General features: G+C 74.4%; 1 protein-coding gene across 1 annotated transcript in view; it reads right to left on the bottom strand.

The window, feature by feature from the left end:
- Positions 1-20,391, bottom strand: part of LOC309598867 (SCO-spondin-like) — a gene marked incomplete at both ends in the record, with an annotated part of 34,161 nt that overhangs the window by 10,720 nt on the left and 3,050 nt on the right. Inside the window, 48 exon segments of the mRNA XM_082329880.1 lie at positions 49-90; positions 659-783; positions 1,573-1,755; positions 3,232-3,484; positions 3,581-3,748; positions 3,874-3,965; positions 4,051-4,176; positions 4,294-4,420; positions 4,719-4,898; positions 5,490-5,654; positions 5,997-6,173; positions 6,234-6,362; positions 7,454-7,545; positions 7,631-7,796; positions 7,898-8,059; positions 8,194-8,335; positions 8,423-8,550; positions 8,642-8,860; positions 8,978-9,088; positions 9,188-9,242; positions 9,338-9,497; positions 9,567-9,717; positions 9,805-9,990; positions 10,101-10,241; positions 10,344-10,496; positions 11,274-11,487; positions 11,589-11,680; positions 11,784-11,906; positions 12,016-12,252; positions 12,381-12,554; positions 12,635-12,865; positions 13,059-13,459; positions 13,567-13,660; positions 14,127-14,276; positions 14,492-14,601; positions 14,710-14,837; positions 14,959-15,161; positions 15,253-15,387; positions 15,465-15,721; positions 15,799-15,893; positions 16,146-16,326; positions 17,255-17,507; positions 18,449-18,614; positions 18,705-18,926; positions 19,062-19,234; positions 19,330-19,456; positions 19,587-19,725; positions 19,911-20,151. Coding sequence (XP_082186006.1) covers positions 49-90; positions 659-783; positions 1,573-1,755; positions 3,232-3,484; positions 3,581-3,748; positions 3,874-3,965; positions 4,051-4,176; positions 4,294-4,420; positions 4,719-4,898; positions 5,490-5,654; positions 5,997-6,173; positions 6,234-6,362; positions 7,454-7,545; positions 7,631-7,796; positions 7,898-8,059; positions 8,194-8,335; positions 8,423-8,550; positions 8,642-8,860; positions 8,978-9,088; positions 9,188-9,242; positions 9,338-9,497; positions 9,567-9,717; positions 9,805-9,990; positions 10,101-10,241; positions 10,344-10,496; positions 11,274-11,487; positions 11,589-11,680; positions 11,784-11,906; positions 12,016-12,252; positions 12,381-12,554; positions 12,635-12,865; positions 13,059-13,459; positions 13,567-13,660; positions 14,127-14,276; positions 14,492-14,601; positions 14,710-14,837; positions 14,959-15,161; positions 15,253-15,387; positions 15,465-15,721; positions 15,799-15,893; positions 16,146-16,326; positions 17,255-17,507; positions 18,449-18,614; positions 18,705-18,926; positions 19,062-19,234; positions 19,330-19,456; positions 19,587-19,725; positions 19,911-20,151 — 7,779 coding nt within the window.

Below are 20,391 nucleotides of genomic sequence, written 5' to 3'. Positions count from 1 at the left end.
CCTGGGGCCGGGGGTCCTGAGGCAGCGTCCCCCCCACGCAGCCTGTACCTGGGGCGGTGGGGCCGGGCTCCGGCGTGGGGACGGTCACCGCTGCGGGGGGAGAGCAAAGGCGGTGACACCCCCGCACCCCCTGGCCCCCGCTGGGCTGGGGCGGTGGGACCCACAGCCCCGTGGGGCAGAGGGGATGGGGCTGGGACCCACGGCAGGGGGGACAGGGATGGGACTGGGACCCACGGCAGGGGGGACAGGGATGGGGCTGGGACCCATGGCAGGGCCAAGAGGATGAAGGCTGGGACCCATGGCAGAGGGGACAGGAATGGGACTGGGACCCACGGCAGGGGGGACAGGGATGGGGCTGGGACCCATGGTGTGACACGAGGATGGGGCTGGGACCCATGGCAGAGGGAACAGGAATGGGGCTGGGACCCATGGCAGGGCCAAGGGGACAGGGATGGGGCTGGGACCCACAGTGTGACATGAGGATGGGGCTGCGACCCACGGCAGGGGGGACAGGGATGGGGCTGGGACCCATGGCAGAGGGGCCGGGACTGAGGCTGGGACCCATGGCAGAGGGGCCGTGACCCATGGCAGGACACGGGGATGGGGCTGCGACCCACGGCACTGGGGCCGTGACCCACGGCCGCGGGCGCTGACCCACCGGGGCAGTCGGGGCTCTGGCAGAACTTGCTGTCGGTGAGGGGCCCGGCGCAGCCGCGGCCCCCGTTGGCGGGCGGGGGGCTGGCGCAGCCGCGCCGTCGGGTCATCAGCCCCAAGCCCCCGCAGCTGGGCGAGCAGGGGCTCCAGGGGCCCCAGGGCCCCAAACCCCCGTCCCGCCGGCAGCCCGGCTCCGAGCAGCGCAGGCGGCCGTGCAGGCAGGTGCTGGGGCAGGGGCGGCGTCAGGCAGCGCCGCGGGGCAGGGTGACAACGGGTGGTGGGGAAGGGCCGCGAGTGGTGGGGAAGGGCAGCGGGGTGATGGGGAAGGGCAGTGGGGTACGTGGTGGTGGGGAAGGATAGCGGGGTGCCTGGTGCTGGGGACGGGCAGTGGGGTGGTGGGGAAGGGCAGCGGGGTGATGGGTGGTGGGGAAGGGCAATGGGGTGGTGGGGAAGGGCAGAGGGGTGCAGGGTGCTGGGGAAGGACAGCAGGGTGCCAGGCGGTGGGGAAGGGTGGTGGGGTGCTGGGGAAGGGCCGTGGGAGGATGGGGAAGGGCAGTGAGGTGCAGGATGATGGGGAAGGGCCGCGGGTGCTGGGGATGGGCACTGGGGTGGTGGGGAAGGGCAGTGGGGTACGTGGTGGTGGGGAAGGATAGCAGGATGCCAGGCGGTGGGGAAGGGCAGTGGGGTGCTGGGTGCTGGGGAAGGGCAGCAGGGCACAAGGTGGTGGGGAAGGGCAGTGGGGTGCAGGATGATGGGGAAGGGCTGTGGGTGCTGGGGACGGGCAGTGGGGTGCTGGGTGGTGGGGAAGGGCAGCAGGGCACACGGTGGTGGGGAAGGGCCGTGGGTGCTGGGTGGTGGGGAAGGGCCGCGGGTGGTGGGGAGGGGCCGCGGGCACAGGGGCGGGCGCGGGGCGCTCACCAGTTGCCGCAGGCCGCCTGGATGGTGGTGCCCGGGGGCAGCTCCTGGCCCGGGGCGAGGCCGGGGGCGGTGGGGCCGGGGGCGCCGGGGCCGGGGGGGGCGGCCCAGCCCTCTTGCAGCTCCCGCAGCAGCTCCGCCGTCAGCAGGCAGGGGCAATCCTGCGTGCAGCCGCCATCGCGCCCGCTGCGCCGGGGCGCCCACGGACCCGGGGGGCACCCACAGACATGGAGAGCACCCATGGACCCGGGGGCACCCATGGACCCCGGGAGCACCCACCAACCCCCGGAGCACCCATGGAGCTGGGGGGCACCCATGGATCCGGGGGCACCCATGGACCCCGGGAGCACCCACCAACCCCAGGAGCACCCATGGACCCGGGGGGCACCCATGGATCTGGGGGCACCCATGGACCCCAGGAGCACCCCAGGACCCCAGGAGCACCCACAGACCCCCGGGGGCACCCACCACCCCCAGGAGTACCCATGGCCCTGGGGACCCCCCCCAGCTCCAAGAAGCACCCACTACCCTGGAGAGCACCCATGGACCCCCGGAGCACCCATGGACCCCCGGAGCACCCACGGACCCAGCCAGCACCCACCACCCCAAGAAGACCCCACTGCCCCAGGGAGCACCCATGGACCCGGGGAGCACCCCCCACCCCGGGGAACCCCCATGGCCCCCGGGACCCCCCCCAGCCCCAAGGGCACCCATGGCCCCACGGAGACCCCATGGACCCGGGGAGCACCCCCACCCCCGGGAGCACCCCCCACCACCCTTGGCCGCGGGGGTCCGGGGCGGCACCGCGGGGCGGGGGCTCACCGCGAGGCAGGCGCCGCGGTGCAGGTAGGTGCCGGGGGGGCAGTGGCACCCCTCCTGGCAGCCCCCCGCCACGCAGCCCACCCGCCCGGCCAGGTGGGCGCAGCTGTAGGGGCACCCCTCGTCCTGCCGGCACTCGCGGTACAGCCGCCCCGCCGGGCAGCCCGCCTCTGCGCCAGCACCGGGGCTCAGCACCGCGCCGGGGCGGGGGGCAGGCTATGGGGCAGGGGTGTGGGGCAGGGCGGGGGGCCGGCACTCACCCCGGCACACCTGGGTGTTGCAGATCTGGCTCTGCAGGCCCAGCCCCGGGCACGGCGGCCGGTGGCACTGCCGCCGGCGCAGCCGCTCGCCCCCGCCGCAGGAGACGCTGCAGGGCCCCCACGGGGACCACGCGCCCCACGGCGCCTCTGCGGGCACGGGTGGGAGAGCGGGATGGCACCGGGGGCTGCCGGCTCTGCCGGCGATGCACCAGCGCCGACGCCAGCCCTGACACCCAGAGCCCCTGGGAAAAGGGCCCCGGGGGGATCCGCTGCGCCCCACCGCATCGCCCACACTGCACCGCATGGCGCCATGTGGCACTGCCGGCCACCCGCGTCACCCCCTGCTCCGCACGGCACTGCACGGCACAGCGCTGTGCCAGCGCCGCGTCGCCCTGCCGGGAGCCCCCCCGGCGCAGCGGGCACCCCGGGACCCCCACCCAACTCCAGCGCCTCCGCGGTACCTGGGCAGGGCTCCGTGCCGCACACCATGGCCCCGGCCGTGCAGGTGCTGCAAGAGAGGCGGGGGTCAGCGGGGGGGACGCCGGCGGGACCCCTGGGCAGGGCCCGGCGGCCGCATCCGCACCAGTTGTTGCAGGCGTCGAGGGCGGCGGTGTCGCCGGGCCGGTAGAGGCGGCCGCGGTGGTAGCACAGGCAGTGCCCGGGCGGCACGCAGCTCTGGTTCTGCAGCAGGAGCCCGGCCGGGCAGGCGCAGCCGTCGTGGCAAAGCGCGGCACACTCCACGCCTGCGCCCAGGTCCAGGCAGAGCCGCGGGCAGGGCCCCCCGCCGCGCTGGCACTCCTCCGCCGTCCGGTAGACCATGTCCCCCGGGCACCGTGCTGCAAGGAGAGCCACCGGTTGTCTGCCGCCGGTGCTGCTGGGCAGCGGGGCCGGGCATCGGCCATCACCGGCGCTGCCCAGCACGGGGCACCCACCTCGGCAGGGCTGGGTGCTGCAGTCCCGTGTCTGGACATGGGGGCCGGCGCAGTCGGGGCCCCCGTGTGCCGGTGGGGCGCAGGCCCGGTGCCGCCTCTGCTCGCCAGAGCCGCAGGGAGCGGAGCACTCGGACCAGGGCGTCCAGGCGCTCCAGCCGGTGCTGGGCTCTGCCAGGGACAGACAGACACGTGGCACTTGAGCCACCACGGCACTGGGTGTGGGGGTCCCTGGGCCAGCACCGGCACAGCCCCCGCCACCGCCGGTGCTGTCGTGGGGCTCGGTGGGTGCTTACCGGTGCCGCAGGGCTCATGGCACTCCCGCACCTCCCGGGCCTCCCCGGCGCAGGGGTCTCCGCCGGCAGCTGCCGCGGGGTTGGAGGGCGACCTGCGGGAAGGCACCGCGTGGCCGCCCCATCCGTGGGGCACCGCCGCCCCGGTGCCGTGGGGCAGGGTCCCCCCCGGCCCCGCACCTGAACCTCTCCTGCGTCCCCATGCCGCAGCCACCGTCACAGCGGGTCCAGGGCGACCAGGCGGACCAGCCGCAGGCCACGGCGCAGGCCACATCCTCGCACGTCACCGTCCCGTCCTGGCACACACTGGGGACGGGCACCGGGCTCAGCCGTGGCGATGGGCGCAGGACACCCCCGGCGAGCCCGGCCTGCGGGCAGCGCCGGGGTGCAGGCAGGGCGCGGGGTCACGGTGTCGGCGCTCACCACCGGCGGCAGCCCCGCATGAAGACCTCGCCGGGCAGCCGCTGCTCCCCGGGCAGGTGGCACCGGCACCGGCTGGCGTTGACGCAGCCGCCGTCCTGCAGGTACAGCCCCGGCGGGCACCGGCAGCCTGCCCGGTGGCGTGCCCTCAGCACCGGCGGCACCGGCACCGGCCCCCCATGCCGCCCCCAGCCCCGGCACTCACCGTCCTGGCAGGGGCTCGGGCAGGAGCCGTTGGTGCCGAGGTCCCCGCAGGTCGGGGGGCAGGGGGGCACCCGCGCCCCCTCGCAGCCCCCCGCCCGCACAAACACCATCGGGGGGCCGCAGGCTGGGGGGGGGCACGGGGTGCTCAGGGACGGGGCGCTCCCCCCGGCACCCCGCTGCCGGCTGCCTGCGCCCCGGCATGGGGTCCCCCCGTCCCCCCGTACCTGGGGGGTCCCCGCAGGGCTGCAGGTTGCAGGGCTGGTTCTGGAGGGGCCTCCCCGGGCAGGGCGGCCCCCCGTTTTTTGGGGGGGGGTCGCTGCAGCTCCGCTCCCGGCTCCGCACGCCCCCCCCGCACTCGGCATCGCAGGGGGACCAGGACCCCCAGGGCGCCCAGCTGCCGGGCACTTGGGGAGAGCGGGGGGCAAGGGGGGGCACGGGCACCCCCTCACCCGTCCTGCCCCATTGCTCCGCCATGGGACCCCTGCCACCCCCCCACCCTGGGCACGGGCCCCCAGGCCCCCCGCCATTGGGGACCCCCTGCCATTGGGGACCCCCCCGCCATTGGGGACCCCCCGTTGGCCTGGGGATGGGAGGGTCCCAGCCCGTGATGGGGGTCCAGCCTGTGATGGGGGTCCCAGCTTGGGATGGGGGTCCTGTCTCCGGGGTGGGGCGGTCCTGGCTCATTATGGGGGTCCCAGGCCATGATGGGGGTCCCAGCTCAGGATGGGGGTACCAGCTCCGGGAGGGGGGTTCTGGCTCATTATGGGGGTCCCAGCCTGGGATGAGGTCCTGGCCCAGGATGGGGGTCCCAGCCCATGGGGGGTCCTGGACCATGATGGGGGTCCCAGCTTGGAATAGGGGTCCTGGCTCCGGGGGAGGGGGGGGGATGTCCCAGCTCATTATGGGGGTCCCAGCCCAGGATGGGGTCCTGGTCCACGGGGGTCCCGGCCCATGGGGGTTCCCGGCCCACGGGGGTCCCGGCTGGGAGCGGGTACCTGGGCAGGCGCGGAGGAAGCAGGCACGGGTGTCGAGGCGGGGGCGGGCGCAGCCCCCCCCGGGCAGGGCCCCCCGCAGCAGCGCCCGCCGCCGCAGGGTGACCCCCAGCCCGCAGGAGCGGCTGCAGGGACCCCAGCCGCCCCACGGGGACAGGACGCAGTCGGCTGGGGGGGAGACGGGGGTCAGGGCTGCCCTGGGGGGGCCCCACAACCCCGGGGGTCCCTGGCCCCCATCCTCGGACCCCCCCACCCTTCGTGACCCCCGGCCTTGGTGACCCCAGCCTGGGACCCCCAACCTTCATCCTCCCAGCGTTGTTGCCCCCCAGCCTCGGCCCCCCAACCTCGGTGCCCCCCAGCCACCTCGATCCCCCCCAGCATTGCTGCCCCCCAACCCCAAAGCCCCCCGGGCAGGGCAGGCAAGTGGTGGGATGCCGCAGGGCCGGGGGGGCCAGGGGCAGACACCCCGAGACGGGGGGGTCCCCATCGCCGTCCCCCCACCCCGCCTACCGCAGTCGCTCTCGTCGGAGCCGTCGGGGCAGTCGGGGCGCAGGTCGCAGCGCTTTTCGGGGGGCAGGCAGCCCCCGCCGCCGCAGGGGAACTGCTTGGGGGCGCAGGCGGGGGGGACCCCGGCCGGGGGGCTGGCGGAGGCGGGGGGGCCGCCTGCGGAGCGGGCAGGGAGTGGGGCTCAGGGGCAGGGTTGGGGGGGTCCCCGCAGCCGTGGGGGTCCCGGGGGTCCCGGCTCACCGCAGTCGCTCTCGTCGGAGCCGTCGGGGCAGTCCTGGCGCCCGTCGCAGAGCAGGGCCGCATCCAGGCAGCCCAGCGCCCCGCAGGGCACCCGGCCCCCCGGGCAGAGCAGCCGGGGCAGGGCTGGCCCTGGGGAGTCGGGGGGACCCCCGTGTGTGGGGCTGAGCGCGGCACCCGGCCCACGGCACCCCTCAACCCACGGCACCCCTCAACCCACAGCACCCCAGCCCCACAGCATCCCAGCCCTACAGCACCCTCAACCCCACAGCACCCCAACCCCACAGCACCCCAGCCCCACAGCATCCCAGCCCTACAGCACCCTCAACCCCACAGCACCCCAACCCCAACCCATGGCACCCCAACCCCACAGCACCCCAACCCCACAGCATCCCAACCCCACAGCATCCCAGCCCTACAGCACCCTCAACCCCAAAGCACCCCAACCCATGGCACACCAACCCAGGGTGCCCCAACCCCACAGCACCCCAGCCCCACAGCACCCCAGACCCCACGGCATCCCAGATGCCACAGCACCCCCAAACCCATGGCACCCAGCCCATGGCACCCCAGACCCCACAGCACCCCCAAACCTATGGCACCCCCAGCCCCGCAGCACCCCTAAACCCACAGCACCCCAACCCCACAGCACCCAGTCCATAGCACCCCTGGCCCCACAACACCCCCAACCCTATGGCGCCCTGATCCCACAGCACCCCCAGCCCCACAGCCCCCTTGGCCCCGGGTCACCCCCAGCCCCACAGCAGCGAGCCGGGGTGCTGCCCCCCCCGTTGCCCCACGGACACCCACGTCCCACCCCACTCCCCGGGGTGCCCCGTCACGTCCTCGCCCCCCACGCCCCGGGAACCCCTCACCTGGGGGGCTCGGAGACAGGACCCCCGTCGGAGCCAGGGAGGGCGGTGCCGTGGCCCGGGGGGGCACTGGCAGGGGTCCAGCAGAGGGTGGCCCCCCGGGGGGGCCGGTGCCCGTTGGCAGGGTGCTGGGGGGTGGCAAGGTGGCGGGGGGGCCCAGGCGTGCCAGGCCGGCCGGCGCTGGCTCCGTGCCCCCCGGCACCACGGGGCTGGTGGCCCCGGCTTGGGGAGGGCCCTCGGCCGCGGTGGGGGGCTCGGTGCCCTCGGTGCGCAGCCGGGTGCCCGCCCCGGGGGACACCTGCACCGGCACAGACAGCCGTCACCCACTGTCGCTCCCCATCCCCCCCCCACCCCCCAGCCCCCCGGGGCTCACCGTGGCGGGGGGCACCGATGGCAGCTGGGCGGTCGGCACCAGGACGCCGGCTGCCGCAGGGGCCATGGGGCTGGAAGAGGCAGAGCCGGCGATTAGGTGTCACCCACCCCGACACCCCGGCTGCCGCGGGACCCCCACCCTCCCGGCACCGGTACCTGGCGCTGCCGGGGGCCTCGCAGCCGGCCTCATCGGTGCCGTCGGGGCAGTCGGTCACACCATCGCACCTCTGGGATGCCGGGAGGCAGCTGCCGGAGACCGGGCAGGCGAAGCGGGATGGGGGGCACGGCCCGGGTGCCAGGGGGGTCACCGGGGGGGCCAGGCCTGCATGGGGTGGGCAGCGGTGTCAAGGGTGGCCCCCCACGGTGCCGGACCCACGGTGGTGCCGGCCACCTCCCCATGGCACCAGACCCCGCGTTGCTCACCGCAGGGCAGCTCATCCGAGAGGTCGCCGCAGTCGTCGACGCCGTCGCACAGGGCCCCGCCGGGACCCCCGGGGACGCAGCCCCCGTTCCCGCACCGGAACTCCCCCGTGCCGCAGGGGCGCTGGCTTGGTGTCACCGCCATTGTCACCGTCGCCACCGGCGCTGTCACCGGCACCACTGGCACCGTCGCCGGCACGGCCCCGGGCTGGGCAGGGGGCACTTTGGGGAGAGGGCAGTGGTGGGCAGGAGAAGGGGTCCCATGGGGGTGAGGGGGGTCCCCCCTTGCCCCCCCGTACCTGGGGGGCAGCCCAGCAGCTCGGCGCGCAGGACGATGCGGTTGTGGAAGTCCCGGGGGAGGATGCGGACGTGCCGTGCCTGCACCATGCGGCCCAGCAGCCGCACCGCCGGCGTGCCGGCATCCCAGTTACCCTGGAAGAGCTGTGGGGGGACAGGCAGGGGTGTGCAGGCAGGGACGGGCGGAGGGGGGTGCCAGCCCCGCGCACCCCCCAGCGCCCACCCGCGCACCTTGGCCTGGGGCTGGCCGCCGGCGGTGACCTCGCGGTAGCGGTGCCAGCGGGCGCCATCGGCGCTGAACTGCAGCAGGAAGGCGGTGACGAAGGCATCGGAGGAGCCGGCTCCCTGCACCACCACCCCTGCCAGGGGACAGCGCGGCACGTGTCGGCACTGCCACCGCCGGTGACGGCCGGGGCTCTGGACGGGCAGTGCCTGCGGACGGGCACCCACCGGTGATGTTGGTGGGCTCCAGCAGGTCCAGCTGCAGGAAGGGGGGCTCGGAGAGCAGCGCCGGGTAGGCATCGTCCGGGGGGGCCCAGCCCCGCAGCTCCTGCCCGGGGTCGCCGCCGTGCAGGCGGGCAGCGCGGGCAGGGGTCCCCGCCTGCTCCGAGGAGGCGGCGAAGCTGCCGTCGGGCAGCGAGGCGATGCCCAGCGGGCGGTAGCAGGGATCTGCCAGGACGGAGGGCGCGGGGTCGGGGGGGGCCGGCGGGGTGCAGCCCCTGCTCCCCGGCTGCCTGCACCCTGCCTGCAGCCGGCAGCCCCGCGGTGAGGGGGGGTCTCGCTTACCACCGAGGGGAGGCAGCGGGAAGGTGAGGAGGGGGCTGCCGGGGGCCTCTGCCGGCGCGGCAGAGGGAGGCTCCGTCGTCGGCACGGGGGGCACGGCCGTCCCGTTGTCACCTGCAGCGGGGACAGCCATGGTGCAGCCGGTGCTGGGGCAGCCCCCATGCCGTGGGGACCGGACCCCCCCCGCCGCAGCACCCGCTCCCCCCGACTCACCCGCCGGGCTGCAGTAGCAGCAGGAGTCCCCGTGGCCCTCCACCAGCACTTGGCCCTGCGAGACGTCACCGTCACCATCACCAGCACCGGCAGCAGCAGGGAGGGGTCCCCTTGTCCCCCCGGGGATGCCCCAGCACCCCCAGCCCTCACCTGGGGGCAGCCAGCGGGGCGGTGCGGGCAGTAGGGCGAGCACCGGACGGCCAGGCTGGGCAGGCACTGGCAGACATGGCAGGGCCCCACGCGCCAGCGCTCCCCTGGGGCTCGCCGCCGGCCCTGCTGCTGGCACTGCCGGCACGGCGCCGTCTGGCACCTGTGGGAGAAGGGAGGTCGGCGGGGAGCCCACCCAGCTGCTCGCCACCCCCCGCGCCCGCCGCCTCACCTGCGGGCCTTGCGGTAGATGCCGCGGCAGTGCCGGCCGCCGCCGCGGCGGCTGGGGTTGGTGGGGCTGCGGAAGGACCACTGGACGCTCTGGGTGCCGCAGGGCCCCGGGCACTCGCCCCACGCTGACCACGCTGACCAGCCGCAGTGCACTGCCAGCATGGGGGGCACCGGGTTAGCGGGGGTCCCGCCAGGCCCTGCCTGCCATCGCGGTGCTGCCGGCGCGTGCCAGGACCTACCGGTGCAGTCGGGGTTTTGGCGGCAGCGCCGCAGTTGCCCGTCCAGGCAGATGCAGAGGCGGCAGTTCACCTTCACCAGCTGCCCCGGCCGGTACCGCAGCCCCCCGGCCTGGCAGGGGCACTCCCGCGGGTGCACGCACCGGCCGCTGCCGGCGTCCAGCACCAGCCGCGCCGGGCACCAGCACCCTGCCGGGCGGGCGAGCAGCTGGGTGGGTGCGCCGCCGCCGGCCCCTCGCCCACCCCAAGGCCGGGGGTCTCTCAGGGTCCCCGCAGCCCCCTGGTCCCCCCCACCTCACCTGGGCTGCAGGGCCGGTCCTGCCGGCACTCGACGCCGGCGGCGAGCTCGGTGCAGGATGCGGGGCAGGGGGCGCAGGGCCGGGGCCGCAGCCCCCCTGGGCAGGTGGAGGCGTTGGGGCAGCCCCCCGGCTCGCAGGCGCCTGGGGAGGGAGGAGGGGGTCAGACCCCCGCAGCCCACCCGCCCCGCTGGGACCCCCGCAGCCCCGCCAGCCCCTGGAGCCCCCCGCCCCACCGGCACCCACCCATCTGGAAGGCGGCGGGGTCCCCCCCGGGCAGCTCGGCGCAGGGGCGGCCGCCGTTCTGGGGGGGCCGGCAGTCCCGCCGCCGCAGCCGCACCCCGCCGCAGCCCCCCGTGCAGTTGGACCAGGTCGCCCACTCGCTCCAGGCGCCGTCCACTGCGGGCGGAGGGAGAGGCGTGAGGGTGGGCACCCCCTGCCCATACCCCCTACCCGCACCCCCCGGCTCCCCCACCCATGGGACCCCCCAGCCCCCCGGTACTGCTGGCCAAGGGACGCCCCAAATCCCCCCGGCAGTCCCGGGGGTGGGAACCCCAAATCCCCAAAATCACCCCGGCCATGGGACCCCTTGGGCAGCCCCAACCACGGGAACCCCCAAATCCCCCCAGCTGTGGGAACCCCCACATCACTGCGGCCACGGAAATCCCCAGACCCCCCCCGGGCAGAACTTTGGGGTGATCTGGGGGAGTATTGGGGTACTCTACAGAGATATTTGGGTTCTCCAGGGGATAATGGGGTCCTAGAGGGGGTTATTGGGGTGCCCCGGGGGTATGGGGGTGTCCCAAAGGGGACTGGGGTGATCTAGAGGGGTATTGGGATGCTATAGGGGAGTACTGAGGTGTCCCTGGGGGGTACTGGGGACTCCCATGGGAACCCCGAAACTCCCCAGGCACCCTGGCCATGGGAACCCCCATGGGAACCCCCAAATCCCCGGGCAGCCCCAGCTGTGGGAACCCCCAGATCCCATTGAAAGCCTCAGCCACAGGGACCCCCAAATCCCCCAGGCGCCCCAACCATGGGAACCCCCATGGGACACCCCAAATCCCCTGGGCAGCCTCAGCCACAGGGACCCCCAAATCCCCCAGGCGCCCCAGCCACGGGGTCCCCCGTGCCAGCCCCCCGGCTCCCTCGGTCCCCGCCGGCAGCCCTGCTCACCGGGACAGGCGATGCTGAAGCACTGCCGCTCCTGCGCAGCCTGCCCGCGGCACCGGTGCAGGACGCCAGGCCGGCGCTGGTGGCAGCCCCGGACGCGCCGCTGCAGGCCGGGGCCGCAGGAGCGGGTGCAGGCGCCCCAGGGCCCCCAGGGCCCCCAGACCCCGCAGTCCCACTCGTCCCCCCCGGCCCCGCAGTCCGGCACCCCGTCGCACACCTGCGGCACCGGGGCAATGCTGAGCCGGGGTGGGGGCGGCAGCGCCGCAGGGACCCCGCGGCAGCACCGGGAGGGGCGGGGGTCCCCCGTGGCCCCTGTACCTGCTGGAAGGCGACACACTCGCCCCCACCGCAGGCGTATTCGGCGCAGGGACCCCCCGTCCGGTTGCTGCCGCCAGCAGGGACGTGGCTCTCTGCGGAGGGGACACAGGGTGGCCACGGTGGGGTGGCCACCCCTAGCCGCGACCCCCAGCGCTGCCCTCCGCCACCCCCCTCCCGTCACGGGGAGCCCCTCACCACAAGCCAGCTCATCCTCGCCGCGGGGACAGTTGGTGGCACCGTCGCAGACCCTCGACATGTTCAGGCACACGCCGTCGTCGCAGGCAAAGTGCCCCGGGCACGGTGGGATGGCAGTAGAGCCTGCGCCGGGGCCAGGGCACCATCAGGCGGGACGCCGCGGGGGTCCCCCGAGAGCATCCCGCCGCGCCGGTGGGCAGGGGGGCAGCGGGGGGACCCCGCCGTGGCTCACCGCAGTGGTCGGTGCTCTCGTCGGAGCGGTCGCGGCAGTGGGGGACGCCGTCGCAGAGGTGGTCGTAGGGGACGCAGTCGGTGCCGTGGGTGCAGGGGAAGCGGCCGGGCTCGCAGCCGGCGGCGCAGCCCAGCTCGTCGCTGCCGTCGGGGCAGTCGGCCTCGCCGTCGCAGAGCCAGCCCCGCGGCACGCACTCCCCGCTGCCGCAGGCAAAGGCGTAGGGGCCGCACACCGGCGCTGGGGGCGGTGGGTCACCATGGGGTGCCCGGCCGGGTGGTCCCCATCGCACCCCCATCCCCACCGGCTGCCATCCTGGCGCAGAGCCGGGTGCTCCCGGCAAGACCCCCGGCACCGCCACCCCTCACCTGCCGAGCCGTTGGTGGGTGTGGTGAGCACGGCAGCGGGCAGTGCCGCCGCGCACCCCGCCGGGCTCTCGTCCCAGCCGTCCCGGCAGTCGCGGACACCATCGCAGACTGTGGCCTCGTCAATGCAGGAGCCGTCGGGGCAGGGGAGCTGCCCGGGGGCGCAGGTCACCCGTTCTGGTGGGGGACGGTGCCATGGGGCGATGCCGCCGCAGGCAGGGGGTCCCGGCGGGGGGCTCAGCCCCGCTGCCTCTCACCTGGGCAGAAAGCCTCGTCGGTGCCGTTGGCACAGTCGCGGTTGCCGTCGCAGACAGCAGCCGGGGGCAGGCACCGGGCGTCAGGACACTGGAAGTGGCCGGGGGGGCAGACGCAGCCGTGCTCGTCGCTGAAGTCGCCGCAGTCATCGCGGCCGTCGCAGCGGTGTGGGTACGGCACGCACCGGCCCACCGCACAGCGGAACTCGCCCGCCTCGCAGCTCGGGCTGCAGCCTGCGGTGGCAGCGGCAGTCAGGGACCCCCGCCGTGGGGCACAGACCCCCAGGGATGGGGGGCTCAGGCCCCCTCGCCATGGGGCACAGCCCGCCTGCAGCCCAGTCCTGCACCCCACTGCTCCGGGACCCAGGACCCCCGCAATGCCCCCCACCTCCCCGGGGACCCCGGGCGCAGCCGCGGGGCCACTCGCCTGCCTCATCCGAGTCGTCGGCGAAGCCGCAGTCCAGCTCCCCGTCGCAGACGCGTTCCGGGGGGAGGCAGCGGCCGCTGGCGCAGCCGAACTCGGGGGGGGCGCAGGCCGGGGGCGGGCAGCCGCCCTCGTCGGAGCCGTCGGGGCAGTCGGGCACGCCGTCGCAGCGGGCGGCCCAGGCCAGGCACCGCCCGTCGGCGCAGCGGTGCTGGTGCGGGGCGCAGCGCGGGGCGCAGAGCTCGTCCGAGCCGTCCCCGCAGTCCTCCTCGTTGTCGCAGAGCCAGGCGCCCGGCACGCAGCGCCCGTCGGCACGGCAGGCGAACTCCCACTCGGCGCAACGCGGCTCAGCCGGGCAGGGCTCCGGTGAAGGCGGGCAATGCCACCGGCCCGCCGCGCACGTGCTGCGGGGACGGCGATGGCTCAGCCCCAGGGTGCTCCCTGCCGTCCTGGCTGCCGGTGGGTGCCAGATGGCTGCACCGGCCCAGTGCCGTGCCAGGCGGGGACTCACCAGTTCTTGCAGCCCTGCTGCACCGTGGCACCGGCCGGGAAGGCGAAGCCGTCCCAGAAGCACGGGCACTCGGCGGGCTCGATGCAGCCACCCTCTGCCAGCGGGGAGGGCAGGAGGCATCGGACCGCGGTGACCCGGCCCCGGCACGCGGCCGAGCCAGATCGAGCCAGGCTGAGCCGGGCTGAGCCACCGGCACCCAAAGCTGGGTCAGACCCCGCAGCACGGAGCGGAGCCGTGGGCCGGAGGGGGTCGGGGCAGGGTGGGCGCGGAGCCCCACGGCCGGGAGGGGGGAGTCGGGTGCGAGCTCAGCATGGGGCGGCCCCACATCAGCCCCACACTGGCCCCACGCCAGCCCCACACCACCCAGCACCAGCCCCACATCAGCCCCAAGCCGGCCCCATGCCACACAGCGCTAGCCCCACTCCAGCTCCATGCCAGCCCCACACCAGCCCCACACCAGCCCCACGTCATCCCCATGTCATCCCCATGCCAGCCCCACCCCAGCCCCACACCACCCCACACCAGCCCCACGCCAACCCCGCGCCGTCGCCAAGCCTCACCGTGCAGGACCCTCCCCGGGGGGCAGAAGCAGCCCTCCAGGCAGGACAGCCCCCGGCAGTGCTCGGGGGGCTCCCGGCCGAGGCCGCGGCAGGTTGGGGGGCAGGGGGGGCCGCAGGCGCTGTACTCCAGCCCCCGGTCGCACTGCAGGGCTGGAGACAGGGGGATCGGGCTGGGCAGGGACCCCCCTGCCCCACAGCCGCCAGGCCCCGCTCCCTCCCCACAGCCCCACAGTGGGGTCCTGCCCCCCCCCAGCCCCATCGCTCGTCTGGATCAGCCATGGGACCCAACCTGGCCCCCGCCCGGACCCCCCTGGGCTCCCCCCAGCCTCGACCGGGCGCCCAGCGGGACGGGGACGGCGACTCACGGCACAGCTCCTGGCTCCTCCAGCGGATGTGGATGCCGCGCCGGCCGCACTCCTCGGCGTAGGTGGCGATGGCCGTGCACAGGCACTCGCAGTCCCCCCCGGAGTCGCAGCTGCCGGCAACGCGTGGCGGGCGGGCGCCGGGTTTGGTGGCGTGGGGGTGGCGGGACCCCCTTGCCCTGCCTTGGGGACCCCCTGCCCGCTGCCGGCCCCGCACTTACCCGCAGGCATCGAAGACGCACCAGTCGTAGAAGCGCTGGCACGGCACCGCGTCGTGGCACGGCGCGAAGAGCCGCTGCCGGAGGATGCTGCAGCGCCGGCGGGCCCATGGCGCGCGGTGGGGGCTCTCCTGCGGACCGGTGCTGCCGTCAGACGCCGTCCCTCGGCCAGCCGGACGCCGGGGCTGCCCCCCGGCCTGCCTCCCGCCACCGTCCCCGCAGCCGTCCCCGGTTCCCCGTCCCCATCCGTACGGTGCAGGGGTGCAGAGCATCGGCACTGTCAACCTCGGGGCAGAGCAGGCTGAGGCGCCAGGAGTTGCCGAAGAGGTCGGCGGTGGGCTCCAGCACCCCTTGCCGGCTGGCGAAATCGTTCTCGGCGTCGCCATCGAAGTTGCCGCAGAGCCCGGCCACGCGGCCCCGGTGCTGCGGCTCCAGCCGGACGTACACCCGCGTGCCTGGGACGGCACGGCACGGCGCTCGGCACCGGCGGCCCCCCACGGCACAGCTGGCCCGGGGACCCCGCCGAGCCCTCCCGGCGGGTCTCACCTCCGTCCCAGAGCACCGCCAGCCCCAGGCGGGAGAGGAGGAGGAGGAAGAGGCCGGCGCGCTCCAGCGTCAGCCCGGTCCCGCTGTAGACTTTGGGGGGGCGAACCGAGACCCCGTTCACCGTCACGTCCCTCCCTGCTGGGACAGGCCGGGCTGTCAGGGGCGGTGACCCCCGGCACGTCCCCGTCCCCGTGGGCCCCCCGTCCCCTCACCCCGCAGCATGTGCACCACGGTGTTGCCCATCACCACCACCACCGACTTGGTGCAGGTGACGCCGCTGGTGCCGCAGGGGACGTTCTCGGCGGTGACGGCGAAGAGGCCGGCGGTCTCACGCACCAGCAGGTACTCGCAGTCCCCCGGGAAGGAGAAGGCTCGCCCATCGAACGTGACGTAGTGGGGGTCCCCCGTGGCCACGCAGGTCCCTGCGCACTCCTCCCGGCCGCAGTGCCAGTGCTGCCGCCGGCACACGCTGCGGGGGACGGAGCTGAGCGCCGGCACGGCCACAGCACCCTCGGCGTCACCGGGAGGGCTTGGGGGGGGTCTCACCAGGTGTTGCAGTCCCGGACGATGGTGTCGTTGGGCCGGTACAGCCGCCCGCCGTGGTGGCAGGGACACTCCTCCGGGGACACGCAGCGCCCGTCCTGCCGGTGCGAGACCCCCCGGTGAGCCGGGGCCGGGGGGAAACGGGGCTGCCGGCCCCCCAGGGCATGGGGGGCTCTGGGCAGGCACCGAGAGGGGCTGGGACCTCCCAGCGCCCCTCACCAGCCACCTCAGCCACAGCCCTGATGCCCTAAGTCCCCTGGACCCCCAGCCCCCTGGTCCCCCCGGCTCTGGCTCCCCTGGCCCCCAGTTTCCTCTGCCCCCTGGGGCCCCCCCAGGAGGGGGTCACCCACCAGGAAGAGGGTGCCGGGGGGGCAGACGCAGCCATCGGCGATGCCGGCGCAGGTGCCGTTGGGCTCGGCACTGTCGCAGCGGCGCAGGCAGGACCCCGGGGCATGAACCAGCCCCCCAGGGCAGAGGGCGACCGCGGGGCAGGGGGCTTCGGTGCAGCGCCAGGACCCACCGGTGCAGATGCTGCGGGGACAGGAACGGTGAGGGCAGCCCCCCGGCAACCCCGGCCAGGGAGCCCCCCGCCCAGCCGGCCCCACGCCAGGATCCCCGCATGCCCATTGCCCATCCCATCCCCATCCCATTCCAGTCCCCATTCCATCCCAATCCCCATCTCATCCCATCACATCCCATCCCATCCCCATTCCATCCCAATCCCCATCTCATCCCATCACATCCCATCCCATCCCCATCCCATCCCCATCCCCACTCCACCCCATCCCATCCCCATCCCCATCCCATCCCATCCCATCCCATCCCATCCCATCCCCATCCCCATCCCCATCCCCACTCCACCCCATCCCATCCCCATCCCCATCCCATCCCATCCCACCCCATCCCATCCCCATCCCCATCCCATCCCATCCCATCCCATCCCATCCCCATCCCCATCCCCATCCCCACTCCACCCCATCCCATCCCCATCCCCATCCCATCCCATCCCATCCCATCCCCATCCCCATCCCCATCCCCATCCCATCCCCATCCCCATCCCATCCCATCCCATCTCATCCCATCCCATCCCATCCCATCCCATCCCCATCCCCATCCCATCCCATCCCATCCCACACAAAGTCCCCTCCCCAGGAGGGGTCCCCTGGGCTCTCCGGGGTCCACGCCACCGCCCTGGGGCTGGGTCCCCCCCCCAGCGGCACCAGTGGGGCCGGGCTCTTCGTCGGTGGCACCGGCGCCCCGCGGCAGGGACGTTCAATGAAAGCCGCCTATCCCGCGGTGCCGTCCCAAACGGGCCATAGGGGGATTTCATCAGACATCTCCCGCCATCGCCACGTCCCGCAGCACTGGATCGGTGTCCCTTGTCCTGCCTGGCTCCTGCTGCCCCCCGCGTCCCCTGCCCCGGCCCTGCCACCCCCCGAGCACTGGCTGGGCCACGCACCAGGCGTTGCAGCCCCGGCGGATCTGGCTGCCAGGAGGGTAGAGCCCGGTGCCGTGGCGGCAGGGGCAGGAGCCCGGCGGGACGCACTGCCCGCCCTCAGCCAGCACCAGCCCGGCGGGGCAGTTGCAGCCGGGGACGCAGAGCCCATCCAGGTCAGGGCAGGAGCCGGCCCCGTCCTGGTGCAGGTCGGCGCAGGTCCGGCCGCAGGGACGGCCGCACTCTAGGTACAGCTGCCCCCCACCGCACGGCACGCCTGCGGGGACGGACACGGGGACGTCACCGACAGTGGCATCCCTGCCCTGCCCTGCCCTGCCCCGCTGCCTGCACCCCAGCACCCGGCCCTCCCCGCTGGCCCCTGGCAGGTGCGGCAGCATCCCTAACCCATCCCAACCCATCGGATCTATCCCGTCCTCCCCATTCTGTCCCATCCCGTCGCATCCCATCGCATCCTGCCCTATCCCATCCTGTCCTGTCCCATCCATCCCATCTCATCCCATCCCATTCCATCCATCCTATCCCATACCCTCTTGTCCCATCCCATCCATCCCATCACATCCCATCCTGCCTCATCCCATCCTGTCCTGCCCCACCCCATCCATCATGTCCCATCCTACTCCATCCACCTCATTCCATCCATCCTGTATCATTCCATCCATCCCGTATCATTCCATCCATCCCATGACATCCACCCCATCCTCATCCTCATCCCACCCCATCCCACCCCATCTCATCCCCATCCCTGTCCCACCTCATCCCATCACACTCCATCCCACCCCGTCCCATCTCCATCCCCATTCCATCCCACCTCACCCCCATCCCATCCCTTCCCCATCCTCATCCCACCTCATCCCATCCCACCCCATCCCATCCCATCCGACTTCATCCCATCCCATCTCATCCCATCCCATCTCATCCCACCCCATCCCATCCTTATCGCATCCCGTCCCATCCCATCCCACCCCATCCCATCTCCATCCCATCTCCATCCCCATTCCATCCCACCTCATCCCCATCCCATCCCTTCCCCATCCTCATCCCACTTCATCCCATCCCCCCCCATCCCATCCCCTCCCATCCCATCCCATCCCACCCCATCTCATCCCACCCCATCTCATCCCCATCCCATCCCACCCCATCCCATCCCGTCCCTTCCCCATCCCATCCCATCCCATCCCTCCCGCCCCTGCCCCGCACCGCAGAAGCTCTGGTTCCTCCAGGAGAGCTCCGCTCCCTCCTGCCCGCACTGCCGGGCGTAGGCAGCCAGCACGGGGCACAGGCAGCGCTGCCCGCCCCGGCAGGCGCAGGCATCCTGCAGGCAGAGCTGGAGGAAGGGCTCCGGCTCCACGACCTGGTGGCAGGGCTGGGGGCGGGAGGGGCACGTCGGGCCGCGGCAATCGGCACCGGGCACCGGGCATGCCGCGGCCCAGCCGGGGCGGGGGCCATTCGGTACCTGGAAGGCAGGGCCGTGCAGGACGGCGCAGGCGGCCTCGGCGAGCTCCCGCCTCCCGGCAAAGGCACCGCAGGGATCGAGGGGGAAGGGGGCGAGCGCGGGGCAGTCGCTGGACACCCGGTACTTGTTGGCAAAGGCGGTGACGCCGGTCTCCACATCACCTGCCGGCGTGGTGAACTCGTCCTGCTGGTTCCAGTTGTAGGTGCCGCAGAGACCCCGCACCTGCCGCACCGGGACACGGCTCAGGACGGGCCCCACGGGACCCCCGGCGCCAGGGTGCATCCCGACGGATCCCAGCCTGGCTCTGCCACCGGGCACCACCACCGCGGCGCGGCGCAGCCGGAGACGGAGGCTCACCTTGTTGGCGAAGGCAGGCTGGAGGGTGATGTAGGCGGTGGGGGTCTCCAGCCCCCAGAGGACGTGGGCCCCGAAGGTCTGGAGCAGCAGGAAGGAGGAGGACACCCGGCGGACGCTCAGCTCGGCACCAGCGAAGGGCAGCGTCACCTCCCGCCCGTCCACCGTCACCTCGCCTGCGCCGGGAGAGCGGGGGGACATCAGGGCGCAGCCACGGGGCTGGCACCCACCAGCACCCCAGCGGGGTGCGGGGATGGTCCCCGCGGGTCACCTGTGCCGCGGAGGCGGACGGAGTTGCGGCGGGTGCTGACGGAGAGGGACCGGAGGCAGCCGAGGGGCTGGGGGCCATCGCAAGGCTCGTGCTTAGCCGTGATCAGCAGCTGCCCCTCCACGAAGTCCTGGGGGGCAGAGACCCCGCTGAGCCCCCGCACCGGCCTCCCCCGTGGCAGAGACCCCCCCGGGGCATGTCCCCACCGCCCCGGCCACCACCGTGGCCACCATCCCAGCCACCGCGGCGGCCAACCTCACCTGCACCAGGGTGTAGGCGCAGGCGCCCAGGAAGGAGAAGCGCCGGCGGTCGAAGGTGATGTAGTGGCGGCCCCCCAGCACCACGCACTCCCCCGGGCACCGGTCCTGGCTGCAGAGCCAACGCCCGCCCTGGCACGTGCTGCGGGCACAGGAGGGGACGCCGGGCTCGCCGGAGGGACACGCCATGGCCACCGGGCCTCCTGCCATGCCAAAAACTGGGGTGCCATGGGCGTCGTGCCCATCCGTAGGGTTTGTTCCCCGGCGGGTGCGGGGACCCCAGCCCGGCGGTGCAGGATCTGGCCCCAGCGCCCCAGCATTGCTCACCAGTGGTTGCAGCGCTGGCGGATGCTCTGGCCCGGGGCGTAGCGCTGGCGGCGGTGGTGGCAGGGGCAGGCGCTCGGGGGGACGCAGAGCCCCCCGTCCTGGTAGAGCCCCGGCGCACACTCGCAGCCGCCGGCGCAGTCCTCGTGGCACGGCCCCTCCTCGGCGCTGCCCACGGCCGCGCAGCTGGCGGGGCAGGAGGAGACGCAGTCCGAGAACCGCTTCCCCGCACCGCACCGCCGCTCTGCCGGGACAGACGCCGCGCTCAGCACCGGCGGGCTCTGCACCAGTGGGCACAGCACCAGCAGGCACAGCACCACCATGCATGACTGAGGGGTGCACGCACGAGCCTTTGGGGTGCACGCAACCGAGGGGTGCAATCAGGAACCTTTGGGGTGCACAGGACTGAGGGGTGCATGCACGAGCCTTTGGGGTGCACGGGAGCAAGGGGTGCAAGCAGAAACCTTTGGGGTGCACAGGACCG

This window comes from Platalea leucorodia, assembly GCF_965183815.1.
Source record: "Platalea leucorodia genome assembly, chromosome: 1".
NCBI classification, from domain to species: Eukaryota; Metazoa; Chordata; class Aves; order Pelecaniformes; family Threskiornithidae; genus Platalea; species Platalea leucorodia.
Note: the sequence above shows the minus strand (reverse complement) of the source record. Positions and strands in the feature narration are given on the sequence as shown.